Source organism: Peromyscus maniculatus, chromosome 11, assembly GCF_049852395.1.
Source record: "Peromyscus maniculatus bairdii isolate BWxNUB_F1_BW_parent chromosome 11, HU_Pman_BW_mat_3.1, whole genome shotgun sequence".
Classification (NCBI taxonomy): Eukaryota; Metazoa; Chordata; class Mammalia; order Rodentia; family Cricetidae; genus Peromyscus; species Peromyscus maniculatus.
Genome location: NC_134862.1, coordinates 91,117,596 through 91,144,278, shown reverse-complemented (window position 1 = coordinate 91,144,278; position 26,683 = coordinate 91,117,596). Strand labels below are relative to the sequence as shown.

Here is a 26,683-nt window from a genome sequence, read left to right as displayed (position 1 = left end):
TGATACAGAAGGCAAAGTTGACTAAGGCAAGGGCCTCTGCTCTCCCCACCTTTACACCTCCAAGTGTTTACTTTCATTCCAAAACCTGTCAGCAAGCAATGCTCATGCATAAGAGCTCATGAATTCTTAACACTGTTCCAAAGAAAGAGGATTCACAACTTGCCTCTGTAAAACTGGCATTACTGATATGTGTATACAGTCTCTTCGCACAGGACAAAAGATCTCAGATCAAAATTTCCTTCCTAACAAGGATTACTTCCTTTTGTGAGATAATGCACCAATGCATAGGCCTCTAACTACACACAATCTTCCTGCTTCAACCTCTGCAGAAAGTGTTGGACTTAAAGGTGAACGCCACACATCCAGTAAGGACATTTCTGAAATAACTCTGATGTTATCCTGAGTAGAACTGTCTTCTTTACAATCACTAGCAAAGAATAAGGAACTGGAGAATCTGAAAGTCGGTAATACGAAAACACCTTTTTAAAACACTCCAGCTGGCAAATACAGTGGCACAGGGAGAGCTAAACTTTACCTTTACTTTGCAAAGCAGCCCCAGACCTCATGTTGGGCAGTGTCTGTATCTTCATCGGCCCCTCTGCTGACTGCATCACCAAAGCCCCATCGGGCAGGGCTGGCTTCACCAGCAGCTCGGGCCTGGAGGGCATCCGTGGCATAGTAGATGACTGGATGTACGGGCCGACGGCGGCCACCCGACTCGGGGCTGACACTGCTTGTTGGGGAAGATTTCCATCAGGTGAAACCTTGGTTAAAAAGCACACATCTTTTAATATTGCATGTCTTACTAGAGGACCAATTCAGAAAAGAATGACAATTCCAGAATGAGCAGTTTTGGAATTTAGCCAGTCTATAAAAAGTCCCAACAGAACTACTCCACAACGAACTCACACAACCTTGCTGCAAGTCTTAGAAGGGGAAGCTAAGCAGCACACGTAAACAAAGGGTGAACAGTCCCAGACCATCCTCTGCAGACTCACCCTGCACTGTCTTCCCGACGCAGCTGCTGCCCCCTCCCCAGGCCCAGGGCAGCCCCCTCCCCAGTCAGACAGCCCACCGGCTCACCGGGAGATTCTCTTTCTGCTGCAGCGCGGCCTTCTTCTTCCAGAGCCGGTCCCTGAGCTCATTAACTCGCTTGTCCATGACTGCCACTTCTGAATTGCGCTTGTTCAAACACTCCCTCTGTTGTTGCAGCTTGGCATTCTGCTCTTGGTTCAGTTTGTTTCTTAACTGAACAAAACAGGACGGAAACACAAAGATAACCAAGGGAAGGAAAGAAAAGCACCTCCAGGAGGCAATCACATGGTTAACTATTACAGAATTTCTAAAAATGTAAGGGGCTTGCTTCCACCTCTCTGCACACCTCATCTCCTGGTTTAAACTTCAGCGACATCTGTGCCTGACCACTGGCTGTGGTTATGCCTCAAATTTCCTGTTTGAGGCATCTTAAAGTTTATTCTGGGTTCTTGGGGTTTAGGCCTCCCACTTCCACCCACCTTGAGGAAAAGCATCTCAAGTCCAAAGTTCCAGTCATCTGGGAAGTTTCTGTTTCTGGGGCGGAGCTCGTGCTGCACTGAGAGGGCGGCCTACCTGCAGTTCCTTGTAGAGACGGTCGAGCTCAGCCACGGCCGACTGGTTGTCATGGTGGCCATCGATCCTGCCGTTCTTAAGCATCTCGAGCTGCCTTGTAAGTTCCTCCACTTTTGACACAGCCAGAACTAGCTCCCTCTGTTTCTGCTGGAACAGGCTATTCATCTGCTCAATTTCCTCCACTGGAAGAGAGAGAATGACCACGGGTGAAAATAAAAATAAGAATGAACTACTTGCCAGGCAACCAAGCTTTATAATGAACTTTCTAATAAGTAGAGAACTCTTTGAGAATGTCCTAGGACCAACCTACTTTTAGAAACAACAGAAATCAATGAACAGCTGCATTATTGTCTAGATACAGACATTTGAAGGCTCTGAAGAATTTACACAGTGAATAAAGTAAACATTAAACTCTCAATTTTGGAAATCAAATTTCTTTAGAACTTTTGATCTCACTTTTATAATGGTAGAGCGACTGAATCACTAAAACTTTAATTATTAATAATATGTCAATTTAATAACTGGAGGTACCACATAAACAAAAATCCTTATTTTCATCAAATTCTTGATCAAGAATTTAGGATAAAATATAACTTAAAAATGTAATTTTACATTTTTTAAAACACTCAATGCTAACATCAACCAAGAGGAACTCGCAACAGCGCGCGCGCGCACGCACGCACATACCTAGCTTCCCGTTGCTCAACCTCTTCTGCTCCACGTGGCCCTTCAGCGCTCTCACTTTCTTAAGCTTGGCTTCCTGACTTTCAGCTATCTCTTTGAGCCTCTTAAGTTTCTCCTGCTCAGCAGCTTGTTGCTGCTGACGTTGATCTTGCTGTTTTAAAAACTTTAAGCGTTGCTCCTAAAGACAGAAAAAGAAGCATTCACTGGGCCTGTCATTTTACACAGGCACACTACCAACCTCAACATAACCTCACCCGACCCTCGCAGGCCGAGGCTAGCGTTCCTGTAACAGTTCTGCTCTCCCCACATAGCCTGCATGCTGTCACAATCACCTGGGCAGTATTCGAAACACACACTCCGGGCCCACCCTCGAAGCTCTTGGAGGGAAGACTTGGAAATTTGTATTTTTAATCCAAGTAGTTCCTACATAGTAAGCAAGCAGTAATCCTGGAAGTGGTTTCATAAAGAATTGCTTGTAAAATAGATCGTATGGGTAGTGTACATGTGAGTATATACATGTGCATATGTGTATGTGTGCAGGCATGGAAGGTCAGAGGTCAACATTGGATGTCTTCCTTGATCACCTTTTCCCCTCATTTTTATTAGTTCTTTGAAGAGTTTTGTGTGATGAATTTTGATCATATTCAATCTTTCCCCAATCCTCTCAGAGCTACGCCCCCTTCCCTACCTACCCAACTTTGTGTCCCTTTTTATTAAAAGAAGATTTATTTTTAATAACATGTATGCTATCTGTGTGGGGCTACGTGCACATGAACGAAGGTGTCTGCAGAGGCTGAGGGATTCTGAGCCCTCAGAGCCGGGGTTATAGGCAGTTCTAAGTCACCTGACATGAGTGCTGGGAACAGAACTCAGGCTCTCTGGAAGAACAGTGCATGCTTTGAACTGCGGAGCCTTCTCCCCTCCTTAAAAAAGATCCAGTACAGCTTGTGCTGCTCAAGTACTCTTGGATGTGTGCCTTCCACAGGAGGGCGGCTAACCCGTAACCCTAAGGAAAACTCACTCCCTTCTCCCAGAAGCCATCAACTGACACCACCTCCACCCCAGCCCCGGGGTGGGACTGCATGCCCACCTCCCTTCTCCAAGAGGGGATTTTGTCTGGCTTGAGACTGCACAGATGTTATACATGTTGTCATAACTGCAATGAGTTCGCATCGTTAGTGCCCTGTTGTGTCTAGAAAACATTTCCCTGTCGTCTCCCACCGCCTCTGGCTCTTACAGTCTTTTGGCCCCTCTTCTGCATCAGTCCCTGAGCCCTGGAGGAGGGGGATTATTCAGGGAGAGAATGAGTTACTCGTTGGACCTGGACTGGCCACACGAGGTGGCCAACGAGCTGTAGGGATCCGCCTGTCCCGTCATCGTCCCTCCCAGTGCTAATGGTCACACAGGCTGCCCTGTGCCCAGCTGTTACACGAGTGCTGAGGATCCACCCAGTTCCTCAGACTGTCACAGCAGCCACTTCCCAAGTGAGCCGTCTTTCTGCCCCCAGATGCCGTCTATAAGAAGCTAACTTGGTCCGCTAAGGACAGGTACTTGCCTAAGAAACTGATTAAATCTCTGAAGCCCATATGGTAGAAGGAGAACCAACTCTCAAGAGTTTTCCTCTGAGTTGCAGAGATATGCATACAGGAAAACACAAGCACATGCGTGTTCACACATGCGAATGTATGCATGCACACTAACTTAAAAAAGAGGCTAATTTTAAGGAGCCCATTTGAGTTGGGAGGCAACATAAAAAAAAGTAGTTAAATGTAGAGGATATGAATTCAAATTCAGATTCGAACCCAAACTAAACTATGAATTCCTATGAGATCTCGGACACACACACATTTCTTTCTTCACCTGTAACATGGGAAATGAGTGTTAACAACTACTTGTTGCTGTGACAAGGATTAAATAGAAAATAGAAATACTCCTCTCTGAGGAGTCTCTTATATATTATATACTCCATGGGTAGGAACTGTAAAGAGCCAAGGAGGTAACACTTTTAGAAAACTGCAGTTAGGCCGGGCAGTGGTGGTGTATGCCTTTAATCCCAGCACTTAGGAAGCAGAGACAGGCGGATCTCTGTGAGTTCGAGGCCAGCCTGGTCTACAGAGTGAGTTCCAGGACAGGCTCCAAAGCTCTAGAGAAACTCTGTTGGGGGGGGGGGGCGGAGCTGCAGTTATGCAAAATTTATTTGTATTACTTTATAATTTTAAAACACCAGTTACAGAATCTACAATCAAAGGTAACCATCTCCAAATATGCTTAAAACATGTAAATAACATGGACTTTCAAAGTGAAGGTCTTGAGACTAGAGATTTACTCTGCAATGATCAACTGTTTAGATGAAGGTATGTCCTCCCTACACACTGTGATAGCATAACAGCTTATTTTTACAATAAGCTTTTAGAAGTGTGGGATCTCAGGCTCCAAACTCTGAATCAGAAAACTGTTTCTTAGCTAGATCCCAAACTGGACCTAGATGATTAGGTCCAGTTTGAGAAGCGATGCCCATGGTGCCGGCTATCACCTACAAGTAGAAACGGGTACATACGACGGCATGGAAATGTTACATGCAAGAGCAAAGTTCATGGTGGGAATAGCTAAAAGATCTCCCAGCCATTACCTGTAATGTTCAGTGGTAACCTGTTGAGTCATCATGTGGCTAATTCAGCTTCTGCAAGCTTCCAGTCACTAAAAGACTGCTAATTTAAGGATCCTGAGTGTGTGGACTAAGGGTTGACAATGTAGAACCTGAAGATGAGACCAGCTTGCCGAGTTTTTTGGGTTTTTTGTTTGTTTTGAGTTTTTTGTTTTAAATCAATCAATCTTTCTCTTCTCCCAGCAAGCTGCATGTGTATGGGGATGGGGACATCTCACCATAGGAATGCTGGGGTCACAGATATAGTTACCAAATCCCGCTTCACATGGGTTCTGAGATCCAAACTCAGATCCTCAAACTTGGACAAGTACATTACCAACTAAGCCATTTCCTAAGGCCCTAATTTGCTGTTTTCATAAGTAAAGCTTCATTGGAACACACCACACACATCTGTGGCTGCTCACAGGCAAAGCTGACTAACCACTATGTAGACAGAGTGGTGTGCACACAAAGGCTAAGACTGTTACTACAGCTCTAAGGAGCAAAGTCTGCTGGCATCTGCTGTAGATTCTAAGCCTGTGGCTGGCAGACGCAGCAGAGAGAGACTAGTTTTGATAGTAACTGAGGGCAATTTTTCTTATTCAAGGCCAGGACTAGGATTCTGAATAAAACACCTCTTTTGCACTGGGGCCAAGCAGCAGAAGACAGTGATGGCTTGAGCAGATGTTCAAGTTGTTCCTGTTGCAGCACAGGTGAGCTCCAGGGAGCAAAGGGAAGTGTTCTTCCTAACTTCCCTCTCCCTGACTCCCAGCACAGGGCAGTCAGCCTTTATCAAAAGCAAGGATCAAGTCAGACAGAGTGGTGTAAGGTCTATAATCCCAGCTATTCAGGAGCCAGAGGCAGGCGGAAATCACTTGGGACCAAAAGTTTGAGATCAGCTTAGGTAACAGAGACAGGCAACTAACTCAAAAAGAAAAAAAAAAAAATAGTAACAAAAATTAGGTCAGGAAAACCCTGAACTAAAATGATACAAGGCTTTCTGAAAAATGCTGAAGAAAATCACACAGCAGGTAACTTGGGGTGATAACATCAGTTCCTATGTGAGCGAGAGGCTACTACCGCAATAAGCAGGGCCCTGTGAACAGGTTCAACAAAGACATCAACAGCAGTAAGTGATGAGGTCTGTGAAGACTCTACCTTAGTAGCCAGCATTTGTTGCTGGGCCTCAATCTGCTGCTGCTGGCGAGATGCCATGTCCTGAAGTTCTGCAAGCGTCAGGTCCATCCTAGGACTATTAACCTACAAATGGAAACACACCACCATCTATTTCCATATTATGTTCAGAGGCCTGCTTAAAAGCTCCATCTAAACTAATCATAACAAAATTATTTGGGTATTAATTTTTACTTTAATATTCACTGAGTTCATTTATTAAGATATAAAACATACTAACATACAGGCCAATGATTTTTGAAGCTGTACATTTTAAATAGTTTGCTCAGAAACACAAACAAGAATTCAGAGTTACTCTGTCCTGTGGTTAATTTACATTAGACAGTAGACTGTGGCTGTATAAACACAGTACTAGGGTGTCCACAGCAAACCTAGAACATAGCCATCAAAACATGACCTCAACATAAAGCACCACTGGCTGGGCCTGGCAGTGCACTGGGGGGCTGAGGCAAGAGTTACTGCTTTCCAATCTCCAAAAAACAGTCTAAAGTTAGTTATGATAGCTTACACCTGTAATCCCAGCACTCAAGATCCAGAGGCCAGAGGATGGTCACAAGTTCAAAGCTAGCCTGATCTATACAAGGAGGCCCTCCAGGCTGACCAGGGCTACACAGTAAGACCTTGACTCAAAAAAAGGGGGCAATTTGTTGTATCTCAGTTCTACTTACATAAACCTTCCTCTGGGAAAGTAAACACCAATTGAGGGATTATGTGTTAGGTCACAGTTAGAAAAGTCTGCTACTGACTAAGACATTCCTGTCGTTCTCCATTGGCCTCCATCACAGTAAGATAACTAACTGTCAATCAAAGAACAGAACAGGATGCACTTGAGGGAATGTACAGCAAGTACCTGGAACTCTGGCAAAAATTAACTATAAAACAGAGTAAGATAACTCAGGAAATCCAGACTGATATCCAAAGTTCTGGGATCTGAAAAGAATACCTTCAAAGGTATGCCAAGATGTTTCAATTCATATAAAACAGCAAGATCATTAATTAATAATTTTCCATTTTTCTAAAAGTAATTATAACAACAAATAAAATCACCAAATATTTCCTGGAACTTGCTAAACATTTATTTTTTTGTGAATAGATGGTGTATTCAACAGCTAGCTTCTTATGAGTAATAGCCATACAAGAATCATGGAAATATCTATGAAAATATTTAAGGGGCTAAAGAGGTGGCTTGGTGGCTAAGAACACATGCCATTCTTGCAGAGGGGACCCAAGTTCAATTCCCAGCACCCACAGGAGACAGCTCACAACTGCTTGTAACTCCAGCTCCAGGGGATCTGATACCCCTCTGACCTAGTCCCCACAAATAAGTAACAATTGTTTTATGTTAAAAGAAGCAACAGCCTTGAAAAGGTGGTCTTTATTGATCCACTGAATAAGAAAATAACAATGAGTGAGATTTAAAGTTTAAAGGCATATCACTGTGGCATATAATAAGATAAAAAAGAACCACTTACTCCATTCTCCTTTCTCCGATGCTCACCGGGAATTTTTACACCATTTCTTTTTACACTTGGATCTTGGGATCTTGGTCCACTCACTAAATACAGATTCAGAAACGAGGCATTAACATTAGAGTTGAGAGAAGTTCCACACAGCAGTTCCTTTCTGCCTTGTTTTACTGCTATCTGATTCTTGAGTTGACTGTACATTTAAAGTATCTTCTAACAGCAATAGAGTTCAGGTCTCATAATTAGGCTTGTTTTGAAAACGCAATTATCTGAAACAATGAATTGCACTAAGGAAGCTCACATTCCACCTGTTCCCTAGGAAGCTGCTTGATTCACTCAACAACAGCGAGAAATTACTGCACCTGTGACTCCAGGTAATTTGTACCATTTGCTTCTAGTTGTTCCTCCTAGTTCTAGACCATGCAGTAAAGAACTGAAAGAGCTTCAGAGGAACCTGGTGGCACAAGCCTATAATCTCAGCTCCTCAGGAGGCTCAACCATGAGAAGTCCAAGTTCAAACCCTGCCTATCTCAAAATGAAAGGAGGGCTGAGAGAACCAGCGACATCTCAACAGACTAGTAAGGTGTTTGCCACCAGCCCAACCAGCTGTTTGATTCTACGGACCCACAGGATGGAAAAAGAGAACTGACTTCCTAAGTTTTCCTCTGACCTCCACATACATGCCACAGCACGAGCACACATGCATACCAGGAAATGAGCGCACACACATGCAGCGTTCACGGACACACACAAATGTATATACATACATACATACATACATACATACATATATATATATATATGGATTAAATATATATGTGCAATTTTTAAACATGTAAGCAGGCTGGAGTATATGGAGATGGCTCAGTAGTAGAGTGCTTTCCTGGCATGAACAGGATGCTAGTTCAATGCTTCAATGCTTTCTTAGTACAGGAATGGGGAGGTGTTCAATAAAAGAAATAATTTAAAAATGCAATCAGTCCACCTCTGTATTCATTAACAGTGAAAAATTAAAAATAAAAATATAAAAAAAACCTTGTATTTAAAAACAGATCCAGTGGTATTTTGATAATTTTATTTATTGGGACATTCTGTGAAAATTCCTAAGTATACTATGAAGTATATCCTCATTAATTTATGAAAAATATTTCCATTTCTCTTGATTTGAGAAAGTCTAACTAAAAACTAATGACTACTCTGCATTTCTGACCAAAAAGAGTTTCAAGCCAAAACATGTATCTTGGCACTACTCAATGCACAATAAAGGAACAAATTTAAACTAATACATATATGAAATATCAACAAAGATAACTTTTAAAATGTGTTAAACTCATATCCATATTTTCCAGAAATTAAAATAATCATTACAATTACCTGAGAGATTTTAAGACAACCATTTCTGTTGCTCGAATTTCTTAAGGTCTTATAATAAAAACCTTGGGGTAAATGCTGAAAGATCAGAGAGACAAAGGAACAAGCCACGTCTTACATCTAGGACTCCTCAGCCTGAAAAGGCCTCTAGCCGAAAGGGGTTCCTCAGCCGAAAAGGCTTTAGTTCCTTTCTCTTCATGTCTTATATACCTTATATACTTATATACTCCACCCAGCCATCACTTCCTGGGGTTAAATGTGTGTGCCACCACTGCCTGCTCTGTTTTGTCTCCTAGACTGAGTCAATCTCATGTAGTCCAGGGTGGCTTTGAAATCACAGAAATCTAGATGGATCTCTGCCTCCCGAGTGCCAGGATTAAAGGCGTATGCCACCACTGTCTGGCTATGTTTAATCTAGTAGCTTGTTCTTTTCTCTGATCTTCAGCCAAAATTTATTAGGGTACACAATATAACACCACATACATCTTTGAATCAAATATCTATTATAACTATCAGGAAACTTTAATATGTTTAAACATAAATAAATATGACAAGCTAGCCTCAGAGCCAAGCATTACACTCAGTATGTAACTCTAATGTCAGCTTTTAAATGCTGTTTGACTCTCTAATACAATAACCTGAATAATTTATTATAGTATCTCTGTAAGAAAAATATTTTCTACAGTACAAATAATTGCTTTCTTTTCTGTCTCAGGGAAAAAACATTCAACTAGCTTTTATTTTAGCCAGTTACAGAATTAAGAGTAAAAAGTGAAAATTTTACAAACAATTTCAAACACATTGTGGGTCACAGTCTTAGCTGGCGGTGCACATTATCAGTCTCCTAATCCTCAGCAGTCTGAACTAAACAGGGAAGCAGAGGCCCGCCTACAGCAGACTGGAAAGCCACCTTGCTCTCCACTAGTCTAAACGCTGTGTGGCACTGGTGTTTGCAACAGTGTGCAAACAGCTCCTTTGTCTTAGTTAACACTTTATTTCTCACATTACAGACGCTCCGAAACTGCATAATGCACCATTGGGAGACTACTTAATAATTCACCTGGTGCTGCACACAGCAAGACATTTGAACTGGGAGATGGATAGCCAAATTCCAACTTATTAGAATTCAGAATATATACAGTAATGTAAATACAGAAGAAAAAAAAACATGATGCAAATGTCCATTAAAATGTATTTTTAAAAGAAGGCTTAGGGAGGATACCTCTATGCATATTTAAAATAAAATTACAAACACCAGTAAAACCGAAAGGCTGTAAGTCAGCCTGGTCTGGGTGCTTCAGGTTTTCCCTCTTGGCTCGGCCACTAGGTGTGTGGCCTGACAAGCCACTTAACCCCGACGTATCAGCACCTCTCATCGGTAGAGTAGAAGGCGCCAAACGAAGTCAATTCAGAGCAGGTATCATGTGGACACTTGGATTAAAATAAGAGCAAATAATAAAACTGGGATGTTAAACTACCCACTCATTAAGATGCTATCTACATTCTTACTCCCAAGAAAACTGTCCGTAACTTTCCTTTAGAAATCCCAGCATGTTTGGAAATGGAGTAATCCTGTTTCAACTGGTGGCTTCCCTTGAGAAGGGCTCTTCCCCGACTGAAGGGGGTTCATCTGCATCTTACAGGCAAGGCCACATTCTCAGTGTCTAAACAACTTGCAGCCCAGTCTCCACTTGGTGTCTTACTGTCTGTCCTCTCCCGCTCTGGATCAGTTATGAAGATTTAGCCTCCCATTCTTTTAGGGCCTCCAAGTCTGCCTTCATTTGGGACCCTGCTACCCAAGAGATAGATCATCTAAGTTCTGTTGCCAAGTTGTTTCTAAATCAGGCTCTTTTTCAGGGTCTAACCTGAAGAAAAAAAAAAAAAAAAAAAACACGGAAAGTGGTCCATATCCGAAATCTCATATTTAATCATTCTGCTTTTTGACCGCCCACTCCTCCATCTGTGTGTTAATCTAATAATGAGATTCGGTCATGAGATGCCATCTACTCTTTCCCACAGGCCCATCCTTTCACCCCTACCCCAGTGCATGGTGAGATACCTAACAGTATCGAGAAATCACCCATGAAATAAGCCTCTGGGCATGCCTGGGGGGAGCATCTGGATCAGGTCAATTAGGGCTTGAAGACCTGCTAACTCCAGTGGCCCCATTCCCGGGGTCAACAATCTGAATTGTGCATAAAGGAGAAAGCGAAGTAAGCACAGTATTCATGATCGGGCTTCCTGACTGTGGATGTGAGGTAACCAGCTGCTTCAAGCTCCCACCAGTTTGACTTCCTGCCAAACACGCTGTACGTACCCCTTGACCTGTAAACCAGAATAAACCCTCGGCCCTCCCTAAGTTGCTTCTGTCAAGGTATTTTATCACAGCAGCAGAAAACATCACTAAGACACCCACCCCACTTAGACGTCACCTTGCCAAACACTCCACCACCACTCAAGTCCCATGAAGTCCACCAGGCAAAGCCAACCCTGGCCAGTCTGTCGTCCATCATACCCTCCCGAGCTGCAGAGCACTCCTGGGAGCACCACAGGGTTCGAGTCTCTCATCGGTAGCCGTGGTGCTTCCGGCACCTACTTCTCCAGTACGCATGCTCTCCTCTCCCTAACAGCTCGGTCTGTCTACCCACCTCCGTCACCACCACTTCCACATGACTTCATCTCCATCCCCTAAGAAAACACATGTTTTCAGATGAGAAACACCTCAGCCTGCCCCTGCAGACACCCGGATTTAGGTGTGTGTGGTTTTCTCCCTTTCCTGTTAGTGTGAAGAGGTCCAGACTCCTCCTTTTATCTCGGAGGAGAACCTCAGGTGGAGACACACATTTTCGGGGACCCGCTGTATCTAGTAAGCATCCTCCTCCCTCTAGCTCCAACTTCTTGCTTTCCAGACTCCCTTCTCCCACATTAAAATCTAAGGCACACTTCTCCCTTCCTCAAGCAAGCCAGATCTCTTTTCTCCCCACCTCAGTCAAGTCCAGACGAGGAAACCTGCCCCCCTGCTCTAATTCCCTAGCTTCCCTTCACCCCTCAACTCCCAGCTTCTCGTCCCAGGCCTCTCCTCAACTACTACAACGCACCAAACAAAAGCCTCAACACTAGTTACGATTCACAGAATATTATGTACCAATATCCCTGCTAGGGGGGCGTTCATGACGAAGAAAGAACCGGACTTCATTCCTTTGACTTCCAAATCGTTGAAGAACGTCAAACATTCGTTCATTATCAGCAACTGGGCGTTCTAAAAGAAAAAAAAAAATGACATCATCTACAGGTAAAAGAAAAACAAATATACCTTTAACATAAACTCTGTTACAAATACAGGAAATACTTGGTATTTCACATAACTCTTTTCTTCCATTAACAGAACTCAGAAAAACAGTATGTCACAGCTTTTCCACACAATCACTATCAAGTCAGGATAAAGTAATAGAAACAATGGGTATATATCAGTTGTCAGGGTCTTAAGAGTCTAATTCAGTGGCTCCTTCTATCTATCAACACGCCATTTAATTTCTGAGGGTTTCAACAGTTTGTGTGATCCACATAGCCAGAGACCTACCTCACTAATACTAATGTTCTATGTACTCTTAAATATATGAAGAAAAAATTAAAAGCAACTTTCTAAATGGCCTCATGGCCAAGTTTTAATTTAAAGTCTTTACTACAGTTTATTTCCTGTATGAGTTTAGGGAATGATTTACAGGTGTATAATATACATGCACATGTGACATGTGTGTGGATATGCATGCCCATGTGTACACATGTGGAGGCTAACATCAAGATGTCTTCCTCCATCACTTTCCACTTTCCTTATTTTTTGAAACAGGGTCTCTTCACTGAACTTGAGTTTTTCCCATTTTAGCTAAACTGGCCGGCCAGTGAGTCCCTGGGATCCCGTCTGCACTCCATCACGGGGGTTAGAGGGCCTGCAGCAAGATCCAGTTACATGAGTGTTGGGGTACAAACGTAGGCCCATGCCGTATGCAGCATTTTACCCAGAGCCAGCTTCCCAGACCCAATATAGATAAAGGATCAGTCTGTAAATACTGTCAAGAGTGAAACTTATTCATTTGTAAAAAGAATATTTCAATGAGAAGATATTTAGCTCTTTTGCAGCAAGACTGCCAGCTCTCATAACTTTTCTAGGAAGAAAAACAGATGCAGCTAAATACACCATAACTAGAACTTCAGTAGAAACAATGTATCTTGAGCTATTTAAAAACAAAACAAAACAAATAAACTTCCCACTTTGGAAAGGAAGCTGGATTTAAAAACCCAATGTACTAGTTGAGAAGACAAGTGCATAAACTCAGTTCTCAATGACATCACGTAGAATTTATAATAAGAATGTTAAAATGTCCTAGGAAAACTATACACTTATCAGTAATCGAAGACACCATCTCTCAATGCCTCAGATAAACGACATGGACAGAGACAGGGCAGCCAAGCATTCGGCAGCCAATGTTGTGACTTAACCCGGAACTTAATCTGCCTGGTTGGAACAAACAACACGCAGTCCTGGTTCTCCATCCAGCGGCAGTGATGCATGTAACTGCTTTCTGCAAACCACGCAATTCTACAGTCCCTCAAAAAGGGGGGAGGTGGGGGAATTCTATTATGTCACCAAAAGTTGGAGCAAAAATATGGCCTCCTAAGGCACAGCCTATCCTGCTATCTGTAGGTGAAAACGAGCGTTCCCACAGTGTCGATCCAAGAGCCCAAAAGCAACAGAAGACAGCAGAACTCAAACGGAGAGCCAGGTCCATACCAGAGCCACACCACACTTCAGCCAAATGGCAGTCGCTCTCGCCAGGCTCTTTGCACAGATCCACCACATCTCTGCAGACTGTCTCCGGGGTAACGGGAACTTCTGTGAAGTGCTGCTCACTGTTACTGAGGTACACTGTCAGGAACATCTGAAAGAGAGGGAAACCATTACCTGTTGTGTCTGCCGCATAGCATTCCCCTCAGATCCCGGCCCTGAAAGAAAGTGCAGGGGGCTGGCTGGGCCCACAGCACTGGGTCCCTGTCCGTCCACAGACACTGCCAACTGAACGGGAACCACCACAGGACAGCCACCAGGCAGCCTCCCGATGGAAGGGCAAAGCAAACTTCTGTCTGTCCGTTTCATCTGTACTGTTGAAGCAAAAACTTAGCTAGACCAAGACATCAAAGAGATCTTTTCATGAATCCTTTCAGGGTTAATTAAAGAATGCCATCCATGCCAGATGAGGTAGAGCACACCTGTAGTCAAGCTCCTCAGGAAGCGGAGGCAGGAGGATTGTGTAGTTTGGGAATTCTGGACTGCAGTGCTCTACACTCACCAGTGGCCCCACTAAGTTCAGCCTCAATGGGATGAGCTCGCTCTCAGGCGTGAATGTTACAAACACACACACACCAGTGCACTTCTTTTTGGAAGGATTTATAAAAATAAAGTTGAGTACATATTCTGATGCTGAGGGATAAGAAACAGGAACCAGCCGGGCGGTGGTGGCACACATCTTTAATCCCAGCACTCGGGAGGCAGAGGCAGGCAGATCTCTGAGTTCGAGGCCAGCCTGGGCTACCAAGTGAGTCCCAGGAAAGGCGCAAAGCTACACAGAGAAACCCTGTCTCGGAGGGAAAAAAAAAAAAACAGGAACCAGATCACAGAAGGAAAACATATTTTTAGATCATGTACATACATTAACTACTCCCAAAAATTTTAAACTGAAATGTTTCAATCAAATCCAATACCTACTCTTAAGTATGAGATTTCATTAACAAGCAGAAATTAGCTAGTATACCAAAACCTACCTGATCTTGTATATAAATTCAGTCCAACAGATAATTACAACTCATTGTAAATATTTCCCCTAGTAAAAAAAATCTTAAAAAGCACTGCTACCAACGTCTGCCCATTAACTTATTTTTAAAATTGTGTTGATTTCTATGCTGAAGAAACTAACAAGTTGCAGACAACGTTTGATGGCAATGCAAATCATCCAATCCCATGAATACCTGCGCCCTGTGAACTGTCCATGAGTATGAAGAGTAACACTTGTAAGGAGCTAGCCCACCTTCCTTCCGGATGAAGAAGGGATGCAGAGAGCATGGGCCTTGACAAACAATGGATCAGGGACTGTCTTCCAGAGTAACCAGACTATGCTGACCACGGAGGAAGTACGGGGTTAGCTGGGCAGTGGGGGTGCACAACTTTAATCCCAGCACTCAGGAGTTAGAGGCAGGCAATCTCTGAGTTCGAGGCCAGCCTGGTCTACAGATCGAATTACAGGATAGCCAGGGCTACTCCAAGAAACCTTGTCTTGAACAAACAAACAAATAAACCAAGTATGGGGTTTATGACTACAATAGAAAAAAAAAAGCAAAGTGAGTAGAATCCACACCTGGTCACAGTGACACCTTACCATCACAGAGCTAGAGGGTTTGCCAAACGTCACCTGACCACCCTTGCAGGCTGAAACTTCTCTGGCCATCATCCCGGCGAGAAAGCTGCACTAGGCTCTTCGTAAAAGGGCAGCACTGAGGAGGGACAGTGACAGAAACTGACTCAGACATCACAGAGGACCAGAAGATGTGGAGGGACCTGGGCTCTGCTCCTCCTATGCTAAAGCCCATTTCCTTGGGGACTTTGTCTCCACTCTTTTCAAATGCATGTCCTAACTTACATAGACACCTATCACATACACAGTAATCCAGAAACAGTAGAAGTGGATTCTGTTAAAGTAGTAAACAGATCCTAGAAAGGGGGAATGCTGTCAAGACGCCTATATGAACCGAATGTGTTCAAGCTAATCATCTCAGGCGCTGTGCGTTCTGATAACTGTACCACATGAAGATGTGGAGTCAGAAAGCCTCAACTTAACCAACAAGGCAGCACAGAAGCTCCTTACACACAGCTCCTTAACAACACTGGGAAAAAGATTAACGAAGCTCAGAGAATGCTACTCTGTTGCTGCTGGGCCAGAAATACCAGCATACTTAATGACAGCGGCACAGTATTGAGTAAAACTTCTCCATACTCCACCCACACGAAAACTTTCTCTGAAGTTTAAAGCTTCACTGTAAGTGTGAGACTTGACGCTGTTTATTAAATTATAGCAACACCAGATGGAAGAAGATGCGCTAAACACAGCCCGCCAGCAAATAAACACTGTTACATAAGAGCACCTCTGTGCACTCTGTCCTGCCTGCTATTTTCACAGGCATTATTATCCATCAGCCTTACACCAACTCTCAGACAAACAGAACAGGTATTCTTTTCTCTTTCTCAATGAAGAAAAAGACTCAGGGCAGTGATCTCCTTGGCTACTGAAACAAGGTCAGAGCACAACTCTTTCTGACCCATCCTCTACTCTTCAAGCTGTCCATGCTTTTGGCAGGAAGGTATTAGGAAGTCCTCCACTTAGCCAGCCACCCCAATTTAATAGCAATCTAGCCTTTCACTTTCTGAAAACCAATGGCTCTGTTATGTTTTTTGTTTTTCGAGACAGGGTTTCTCTGTGTAGCTCTGGCTGTCCTGGAACTAGCTCTGTAGACCAAGCTGGCCTCGAACTCACAAAGATCCGCCTATCTCTGCCTCCCGAGTGCTGGAATCAAAGGCGTGTGCCACCATTGTCCAGCTATGGCTCTGTTATTTAAGAGCATCATAACTACTATAAGAATATGAGAGAAGTGCTCCTCCCGGGGTTCCTGCCCCATGGAGCTAACACTGGTGTGAATGGCAAGTGCCTGAACCAACACCTTTCTTCCCCGTAAAGACTAGCTGTGGCGATCTGGTACCTGTGCTAAATCCTCAATCTGAACCTGCAATGGCGTTTTGTTGGCTTCCAGGACAGATCTAATTAGAACTCCACATTCGTTCTACAGAGTGCTTAGGAAAGGCACCTCCCTGAAACACTCATCTTTTTTTTAAAGATGTATTTATTTATTATGTATATAATAAATATTATACAGTGTTCTGCCTGCATGCCAGAAGAGGGCACCAGATCTCATTATAGATGGTTGTGAGCCATGATGTGGTTGCTGGGAATTGAACTCAGCACCTCTGGAAGAGGAACCAGTGCTCTTAACTGCTGAGCCATCTCTCCAGCCCAACACTCTTTTCTTTGAAATGAGTTTTATGTTCCCTAAGAACTGCCATTTAATCAGGTGCCACCATAAAAGCCAACACTGACTATAGACAAGACCATGTGTCCTGCCCACACCGACACCGCCACCATTAATTTCACAACTCCTCACTTCTGCCCAGAGGCTCCGCTCTACCGCAGTCCTCCAGGCTGTTCCACAACAGGCCAGGCCTGGGTCCACCACAAGTCTGCACTCACTGTTCGTTCCTGCTGAGCATGCTCTTAAGCATCCTGACTTGCCTCCCCTTCTGTCCACACAGCTGTCACCCCCTCAGTAACATCTTCCCGGCAACCCCACCTAAAATTCCAACATCAAACACACACACACACACACACACACACACACACACACACACACACACACACACACATGCTGTGGGATGTTCTGTATGTCCTGTGGGAGCCCATTCTCAGGTTCTTTGTGGCGTTACCCAGCAGGTCCGTATAGAGGATGATTAGGACCATGGGCCTGAGTGCAGGTGTTTGAGATGGTCTGCACTTGGCTGTGCTGGGGGATGGTCTGTATGTCAAGTTGCTCTGATTGGTTAATAAATAAAACCTGATCGGCCGTGGCTGGGCGGTGGTGGCGCAAGCCTTAAATCCCTGCAGTCGGGAGGCAGAGCCAGGCGGATCTCTGTGAGTTCGAGGCCAACCTGGTCTACAGAGCGAGATCCAGGACAGACACCAAAGCTACACAAAGAAACCCTGTCTAAAAAAAAAAAAAAAAAAAAAAAAAAGATGAAAAGTTCTCCTGACAGGACCAGGTCTCAGGAGTATGGAGTCCCTGCTCCCTATGACAGTAAACAGTAGGTTTGACCAGCCAAGACCACCTGAAAGGTCTCCGATGACACCATGGCCCAGATGATCCAACATCCAGAATCGTTTCAAGGCAACTGGCTCAGACGATACGGTCTCACGGACTACTCTATGATCCTAAAATTTTTTTTGCATCCCCATAAGATACAGCGCCCCCCTTCAGCAGGAAGTAGTTAAGAGAAGCTACGCCCAAATTCCCAAATATACCAAGCTGACTTTGGAGATGTGTAAAAGTTAAAACCTTCCTTTTAAAAAAAAAAAGAAAGGGGAAGTGCTGTGGGATGTTCTGTATGTCCTGTGGGAGCCCATTCTCAGGTTCTTTGTGGCGTTACCCAGCAGGTCCGTATAGAGGATGATTAGGACCATGGGCCTGAGTGCAGGTGTTTGAGATGGTCTGCACTTGGCTGTGCTGGGGGATGGTCTGTATGTCAAGTTGCTCTGATTGGTTAATAAATAAAACCTGATCGGCCGTGGCTAGGCAGGAAAGATAGGTGGGACTAACAGAGAGGAGATATAAAAGGACAGAAAGGCAGAAGGAGACGCTGCAGCCGCCGCAATGACCAGAGAGGCTGCAGCCGCCGCAATGACCAGAGAGGCTGCAGCCGCCGCAATGACCAGAGAGGCTGCAGCCGCCGCCATGACCAGCAGCATGTGAAGACGCCAGTAAGCCACCAGCCACATGGCAAGGTATAGATGTATGGAAATGGATCAATTTAAGATAAAAGCACAGTTAGCAAGAGGCCTGCCACGGCAATACAGTTTGCAAGCAATATAAGTGTCTGTGTTTATTTGGTTGGGTCTGAGCGGCTGTGGGACAGGCGGGTGACAGAGGTTTGTCCTGACTGTGGGCAAGGCGAAAAAAATCAAGCTACACACACACACACACACACGCCACTGCCTCTGCCTCGGTTCTGTACCTGCCAGTCCTCGGCTTTCCACTCATTACAAATGTGAGTGTCACACCGTCGAGGGTCGTCTCTGTCTGTCAGTGTGCCTTCAGCACACAACACACATCAAATGCTGCAGACGGTAACACCCTGAAGCACAGAGACCAAGTTAAAGTCTGCAAGTCGTACAGCTATGAAATGGTAAAGCCAAGACCCAAACATAGGCTGATTTCCTCCAGAGACTTTGCTCTCAACAGCCACATGGGACGCACTTGTCACCGACAGCAGTTCTGCCTTTCAGAGAAATGCTTTTGCCTACAACACATCACCTTACCCTTTCTACTGGGTATCACTAAACGGTCTTGCATATAGTATATAGCAAACTAGAGGCGGATACCTTCAGTTACACCCGGCCACCACCATTCTGCTTCTGATTCAACGTCCTTTCTATTCATTCAACATTTATGGATGATCTATGGTCTGGACTCTAATGTAGAAATAATCTGGTGAAATAGTTAATACTGAACAAAATGCAGAGGGAGGGAGAGAAGGGGGATTACAGGGGGATTACAGAAGAACAGAAAATCGATGTGGAAAAGACACAGCGGGGAGCTCCCTCTCTCTATTTCCCCTATTTTCCCCAAGGAGAGCCAGACGGCTAGGGAGCTCTGGTGCACATGCACAAGTCACCTTCCTAGGACACAAGGGGAGAGAAGAGGGAACTGTAGGGGAACAAAGCGCCAGCTGAAAAGCCGAGCGAGCTCTTCTCCACAATGCTGGGAGGGCTCTTAACAGGCAGCCACCATCTAAGGGATGAGGCACAAGCCCAGCTAAGTTTGGGCAAGGATGCCACACAGAGAACAAAGGCCTCAGGAGGAAACAGCTGGTCACATCTGTGGAAAATGAAATCTCTGTAGAGAGAGGAAGAAGAAAAGATCAAAGGAGCAAGCAGAAACCAGCATGCAAGTCTTTATGGGCAGAGGTTCTAAAATGCTGGCAAGGACAGAGGGTAGGTCAACACAGATTGCTAGCCCGGCCCCGAAGGGTTCTGATTCAGCAGATATGGGAAGGGAACCAAGACTCCTTCATGTCTAACAAGTCCTGGATGGTGTACAACTGGTCTAGAAACCTACCAAGAACCATTATGAAAGGCCAAAACAAGGGACTTGGATTGTAACTCGTGAGGCCCCTGGAGGCAAATAATTAAAATAATAATAATAATAATATAATAATAATAATAACAACAACAACAACAATAGATCCGTGGTTGCCAGGGCCTCAGGAAGAAGATAGAGAATTGCCTCTTTCTCCTCTTAGAAGACATGAGAACAAAATGAAGTTACTACACTTTTGAAACATTCTTTTAAAATTATGTCAAACGTTTCCTTAGTCTAAGTATTCACCCAAGTTATAAAGGTTAAATATTACTTCAAATCTCTCAACTCAAAACCTAGCCACAATAATGGAGTTTAATGTGACAACCTATGATTCCATTTCAAACACTAAAGAGAATGAAATGCAGACTTGTTTCCATGACTGTCACCTCCTCTTTCCTCCTCTACTTGAGAAGAGAAGGGAGAGGAGCGACTGTGGGCTGGACTAGCTGTGTGGGTGAGTACAGGCTGAAGGCTGAAGGCAATCCACGCTGCACACCGCTACCTGCTATCAGCTTTGCTCTACAAATGTGCTCTCCTAGATGACCCACGTATTCTCAAACTACAATTAATTCCCAGAAATAAGGCAGAAACAAGTGAAGCAGTTACTGTTTAGTTCAGATCAAGTGACTTTTAAATCACCATGATTAAAAAAAAAATGAAACAAATTTCAAAGTTAGACGTGGTAGCATTCACACTTGGGAAGCTGAGGCAGGAGAATTTTAACTTCCAATTATATTATTGTTGAAAATTTAAAAATAATTTACAGCTTGATATCATGCCTAATACGATTATTGCTTGTTTCTGCCTCTTCCAATGACCCTAACCTTAGAGGGGAACATGCAGCAAAGGATAAAATGCAACCCCAGGACACTGCACACTAGTTTGTGCCAAAGCCATATCTACACAGAACTTCCAGAAACACAAGGGTGCGGATAACACTCAGTTTAAAAGACAGGCCACAGACTTAGTCTACAGCTTCATTGTGATGGAACATGCATTCACTGTAATTAATGTCACTGGCATATGAACGCTTCATTTTCAAAGAGTTATTTACGAGCAACCTCTCAAGAGGACACACAGAACACTGGCTAGGGCACTGTAAGGAACTGACTTTGAGTCCGAGGTTTAAGTTTATTCCCTTGACTGAGAGGTTATTCATTTATTGGAGGTGGTACACACGTGTCACTGTATGTGTGGAGGTCAAAAGACAACCTGCAGATATTGGTTTTCTCTTCCTACCATACGGCTCCTTGGGATCAAACGTGGGCTGTCAGGGTGGCAACAAGGACCTTTACTCACTGGGCCACCTTAGCAGCCCTATTCATTTGGTTTTAGAAGCCATGAAATGTCACAGGGGAAAAAAACCAGAACCTTGGTCTGGTTTGTTGTAACAGGAAGTAGAGCCTGACCAGTATACCTTCAGAGTTGCCATTTGTGAAAACTCACACATAGACTTACCTATAGGAAGTCAGGGGTACAAGGAGAAAGGCCTGCCCTTCAAAGAAAAACGAGCAATCAATAAAAAGAACAAAAATCTTTTTCCAATTTCCCAACACATAAGAAATTTCCCAAAAACTGGTAGGTAATTAAGCTAGTGCTGAGATTTAGAGGGAAGCTGAAGGGTTTCTAACTCCTCTGTGAAGAAAAAGTAAACTATCCCTCCAGTTTGCTATTTTGCTATGCTCACCCAAAGAAAGCCCCAGACTGCTTTCTGGAGAAGAATGCCGCGAAACTCCTTTTAAGCCAGCCCTGCAAAAATACCTTTCCAAACACTGACTCAAAAAGGGTGTGTGTGTGTGTGTGTGTGTGTGTGTGTGTGTGTGTGTGTCACACAAATAATAGTATTAGATTTTTAATTAAAAAATAACATTAAGGACTATGGTGTTGCACAAGAGCAGAGCAAAGGTCTGCCATGTACCAGGGCCTGGGACACACACACACACACACACACACACACACACACACACACACCACCATCCACCAAAGTTTCCTTCCATCTCTCAAACTCTCATGGGGACTTCCAGCCTGAACACAGCTAGCTATACAACACTTGAGGGGTTTCTAATGGGGATCAGATCATTCCAGTCTCCTGCTCCTGTGGTTACTCGGCTGGCAGGGAGTATATCAGAGCACGTAGCTGGCTTTCTCAGGCAGGCATGCTCTGTCCCAGCCCCTGCACGAAGCCACTGTGGGATTACTCTGATCTCTGAGCAGGCAGCATATTGGGGCCTCAGTGGATATGGAATCTCTTTCAGCAGCCCCAGGCACACTTCATCTCTGAGGGCCTTCCCAGCCTTCCTGCTGCTCACAACAGTCTAGCATGCTTGCTGGGCTCTTTCTTCCCCTCTGGAGTCTACCCTGGACCGTCAGGCTATGTTGAAAGTCCTCATCAATTGCCATGAGTCCTACCTACCAATCTTCTAGTAAGACTCGATCATATTAAAACTCTTCTGTGCTCACTAAATATGCTGCTTTTTATGCTGGCATACTTTTAACCTAAATCTATCAGTGTCTATCAGCTAATCTGAGTTATTTAAAGCAAAATCACAAAATCATAGCCAATGGATATTTTTTTACATCATCAACTATTTCTTGGACCACTTACAAGAAGTTAGAACCTGGCTATTAACTCATGAAGCATCAATTTGAACAATGCTCTGTGAGAAAGTTAATCATACATAAAACATGCTGTCATTCATTCAATACCATGTAGAGTAGATGATCTAAAATAATCAACATGGGGAGTTACACAATAAATTGTGATTGTTTTAATTAAAGCAAAAAAGCATTATACATGAAAAATAGTGTTTTATAAGCAAGGAGCCTCTGGTCTTTGCTTTCTGGTAACAGCGGCTTCTAGACTCACTTTCGGCATGGTGTCTTATCAAAGTCCGTCACTCCAAATAAGCTCCTGGTTCTGTCTTCCTCTTAACCCCAACCCTCGCTAACTTCATGGACTGAGAGCTTATCGCGCACACACAGTTCAAGTAAGAGGAATACAGGGATGAAAAACTGCCTACTTCGGGGCAGAACGAAAAGACTAATGCTACACCGATGAGCTGTGGAAGGTGAAGGACAGCGTTAGACAAGAGATGGTTCAGGGATTAAGAGCACTGGCTGCTCTTCCACACACCCTGATTTCAGTCCCATCCCCCCATGGCAGCTCAGAACTGTAACTCCGGTCCCCACTTCTTCAGTCTTCTATGGGCACTGCATGTACACGGTGCACAGACATACATCTAGCAAAACACCCATACACATAAATACAATAAATAAAATGTTTATTTTTAAAGGGGTAAAGAGTGTAGGCTTTATTGCTGGGGAAATCAGGTTTGCATATTTTCATAATTTCAGATAATTCCAATTCAATTACAGAAAATGAAGGTTTGATCCTTACCCAAAAGGCTTAGAACTACAAGTGTTTCAGAATTTGCTTTGTTTCTGTATTTTGGGGTATTTGCAAATACCCATGCAAGTCTTACTAGAGACTCAGGTATAAACATAAAATTCATGTGTTTTATATACACCTATACATACAGCATGAAGGTTGCCTTTTTAATTGCAATGTTTCACATGCGGTCAGGGGTGAAATTTACTACTCATGACATTCTGTCCACACTCAAAGATTTCAGATTTTGGAGGTTTTTGGATCAGGGTGCTATGTGCTTAAAGCTCAACTGAGTGTGGTAGCTAAAATCTATAATCTCAGCAACCAAGGCACGGAGGCAGAAGAATCATGCCAAGTCTGGCTTACACAGCAATACCCTGCATGGAGAAGGAACAAAAATACCTAAAAAAAAAAAAAAAAAAAAAAAAAAAAAAACAACCTTACATCAAATGATCAGCTCCACCGTAGTAGCGTCAAGTCACCGAGTAAGAAATCTAAATCCACGCTGTCTTCACTTCTCTCCTAGAACAGCTCATCTGCAGGCAGCCCCTGCCCATCCCCTCATGGTGAAGCCAGCCCTACAATTTTACACTAACTCAGGCCGTAAAACCTCCTCGAGTTGCTCCTACACCAACACCCAGCACAGCAGAGGGGAATGCTCTCTGCCAGTCAACCACTCAGCCTTCCCCGACTACATCCCACTCCCCGTACACACAGTGAGTGCAATCTGTGTCTGCCTGAGTGAACTAACGACACCGAGTCAGAGAGTCAACACTCCATGGAGGAGAGGGGCACTTACAGGAGACGGGAACATGATGGTCAGTGTGTGTGTGCCTCAAGAAACAGCTATCCATAAACACACAGCATTACTTCAAAGGGAGCATTTCCAAAGCTAGATAATGTTCCAAATGAAGGATAGAATACCACCTATTTGGAGACAAATTTAAAAACTTTCTTTTCAACTCTATCAAAAACTGAATCCCGTCCAAGTTTAAATACATCATCCAAAGCAATGTCTCCTGAAGTCACTCTGCTTTCCAGTAGCTGTCATAATCACAAATAAATTAAAAGGAGCAAAATATATACCTAATGAATTCTTCCTGCCTACAACTATTCTGTATGATCAATGTTGTTATGCTCTCTCCTACAGGGGCATTGCTACTGTGTTGTTACTGCGTGCCTTGTTTTACATGAAGGTACTATTACATGTTCCATTTTACCCTTCACACGGAAAGATGGCAGAGTGCAATGGAGCAGAGCTGGCTATGAACAGGAAGATGCAAACGGATTCACGTGCTGTGAGCAAGAGAAAAACTGAACACCCCTGCAGCCCTGTGGCGCCCTAATGAGATTCCTTAGGAACGTGAAATAGCAGTAAGGGTGACCGGATGCTCCCTTCTGAATGCTGACTTGGGGATTTTGAATCTTTTGGTCAGTTCCTGTAGGCAGCTAAAATTTCTGAAATGGGATGGACCCTTGACACAAAGGGGCTTCATGTCATTGGACTAGATAACAAAGACCCTTGAAATCTGCCTAAGGTATTTATTATGCTGTATTAGAGGCCTGTCCTGAAGGATCCTGGAGAGGGAAAAACAGTGTTTCTCACAAGGAACACACAGTTTTGTATAGACCGGAGCAAAAATAATGGCCAAGGTAAGCATTGCATAAGCCCAAGGAAAAGGAGACTGAAGATAAAGGGTCTAACCGTACCCTGACCAAATAGTTGAAAGAAAATGAAAGGAAGGGAGGAAGGAGCATAAATTTCGGGCTCTAGAGAGCAACAACCAAAATACCAAAGTACCGAGCTACCTTTAATAATAGTGTTGGGGGCCAGCAAGACAGCTCAGCGCTAAAGGTGCACGCTGTGCACGCCCGACAGCCAAGCTGGAGCTCCAGAACCCCTGGAGGAGAGAACCTCCCCTTGACAGTTGTCCCCTGACATCAACAAGTGCACCATGGCACGCAGGATCCCACACACACACCAAACAGAAAACGAAAACAACCCTGTTGTTCAAACCAGTGTCTCTACTTAATAAAATGAATGCACTTATCAAACACTACCTGCATCACTAGCTGTCATCATCTACAGCTTGTGTGATGGAGAAAACATGAGGAGACAGTTGTTAAAGTCAACTTGACTTAGCTTCCTTAGGTCCGTCTACTCTGTACCTATGTTAGGAACATGAAAACAGCACTGATTTCAAAGCAAAAGGAAGTCAAGGCGCAGTGAGGCAGGATCCAGAGCTGTCGAGCAACATGGCTGTGGTCAAAGCCTTCCGAAGGCACTGACAAGGCTGTAGGACATGTTAACGTGAGCATTTCGTCGATAAAAAAGTCAGCTGGGCCTGGTGGCACATGCTATAACCCAGCTGGGCATTTAGGAAGCTGAGAAAAGAGGACTGTCAATGTAAGGCCTACCAAGGCCACAAAAAGAGTTCAAATTAGACTGGGCAACTTACGGAGATCCTATCTCAAAAGTAAGAAGCAAGCTGTGGGGCTGGCAAGATGGCTCAGTGGTTAAGAGCACTGACTGCTCTTCAGAGGACCTGGGCTCATTCCCAGCACCCAGATGGAGGTTCACAACTGTCTGTGACTCCAGTTCCAGGGGACCCCACACTATCTTCTGGCCTCCACAGGCACTAGGCATGCATATGATAAACAGACATACATCCAAACAAAATACACTTTTAAAATAAATAATCATGGGGTTTTTATGTTTTAAAGTGAAGAAGTGAATGACAGGTAAATAGCTCCATTCCCACCATGTTCTGATTCTCAACCCTAGGAAGTCTACTATTTCTCCTCTCACCCCACACACCCCTCAATGTCACCTAAGGCAAGCTAGAAGAGCAAGTGGTAAAGTGTATACACTGCATCTACAACTAGTTCCTACCATCGGCTGGGCCCTTCATGTGGCAAGCTGAGCCTTTTGTTCATTTTCCCCAGTGTTCTTGCAGCCTTGGCATCCTAGATCTTTGCCCATGGCATCCCTAGAAGCCCTTCTCCGCACAGCCAAGGAACAAGCTTTCGAGTCGTCAGACCATGCCAACTCTCACTATCCTGCACTCCTCGGGTGGTCACCACACCCCTTCCACAGAAAACCCACATGCCGCCAGCTCTCGACCTCACTCCCTGCCGCTCTCCCCCTGCCCTCAAAGCTCTGACCTAGCTGGTTTCTCTACCTCACTTCCTGCCACTCTCCCCCTGCCCTCAAAGCTCTGACCTAGCTGGTTTCTCGACCTCACTCCCTGCCGCTCTCCCCCTGCCCTCAAAGCCCTGGCCTAGCTGGTTTCCAACACTTGATGATGGACATCTGCC

General features: G+C 44.2%; 1 protein-coding gene across 3 annotated transcripts in view; it reads right to left on the bottom strand.

Moving 5' to 3' along the window:
* Positions 1-26,683, bottom strand: part of Tp53bp2 (tumor protein p53 binding protein 2) — a 54,370-nt gene that overhangs the window by 19,988 nt on the left and 7,699 nt on the right. For 2 of the 3 annotated variants that reach the window (XM_006988598.4, XM_042258750.2), the window contains exons 2-9: positions 13,757-13,904; positions 12,113-12,226; positions 7,603-7,685; positions 6,095-6,196; positions 2,296-2,470; positions 1,609-1,790; positions 1,084-1,248; positions 536-764 (exon numbers count right to left, since the gene is read on the bottom strand). In XM_006988598.4, coding sequence (XP_006988660.1) covers positions 536-764; positions 1,084-1,248; positions 1,609-1,790; positions 2,296-2,470; positions 6,095-6,196; positions 7,603-7,685; positions 12,113-12,226; positions 13,757-13,904 — 1,198 coding nt within the window. Of the gene's footprint in view, positions 1-535; positions 765-1,083; positions 1,249-1,608; positions 1,791-2,295; positions 2,471-6,094; positions 6,197-7,602; positions 7,686-12,112; positions 12,227-13,756; positions 13,905-18,850; positions 18,972-26,683 lie in introns of those variants that run through there. The other variant, XM_076548119.1, reaches the window with a different exon arrangement.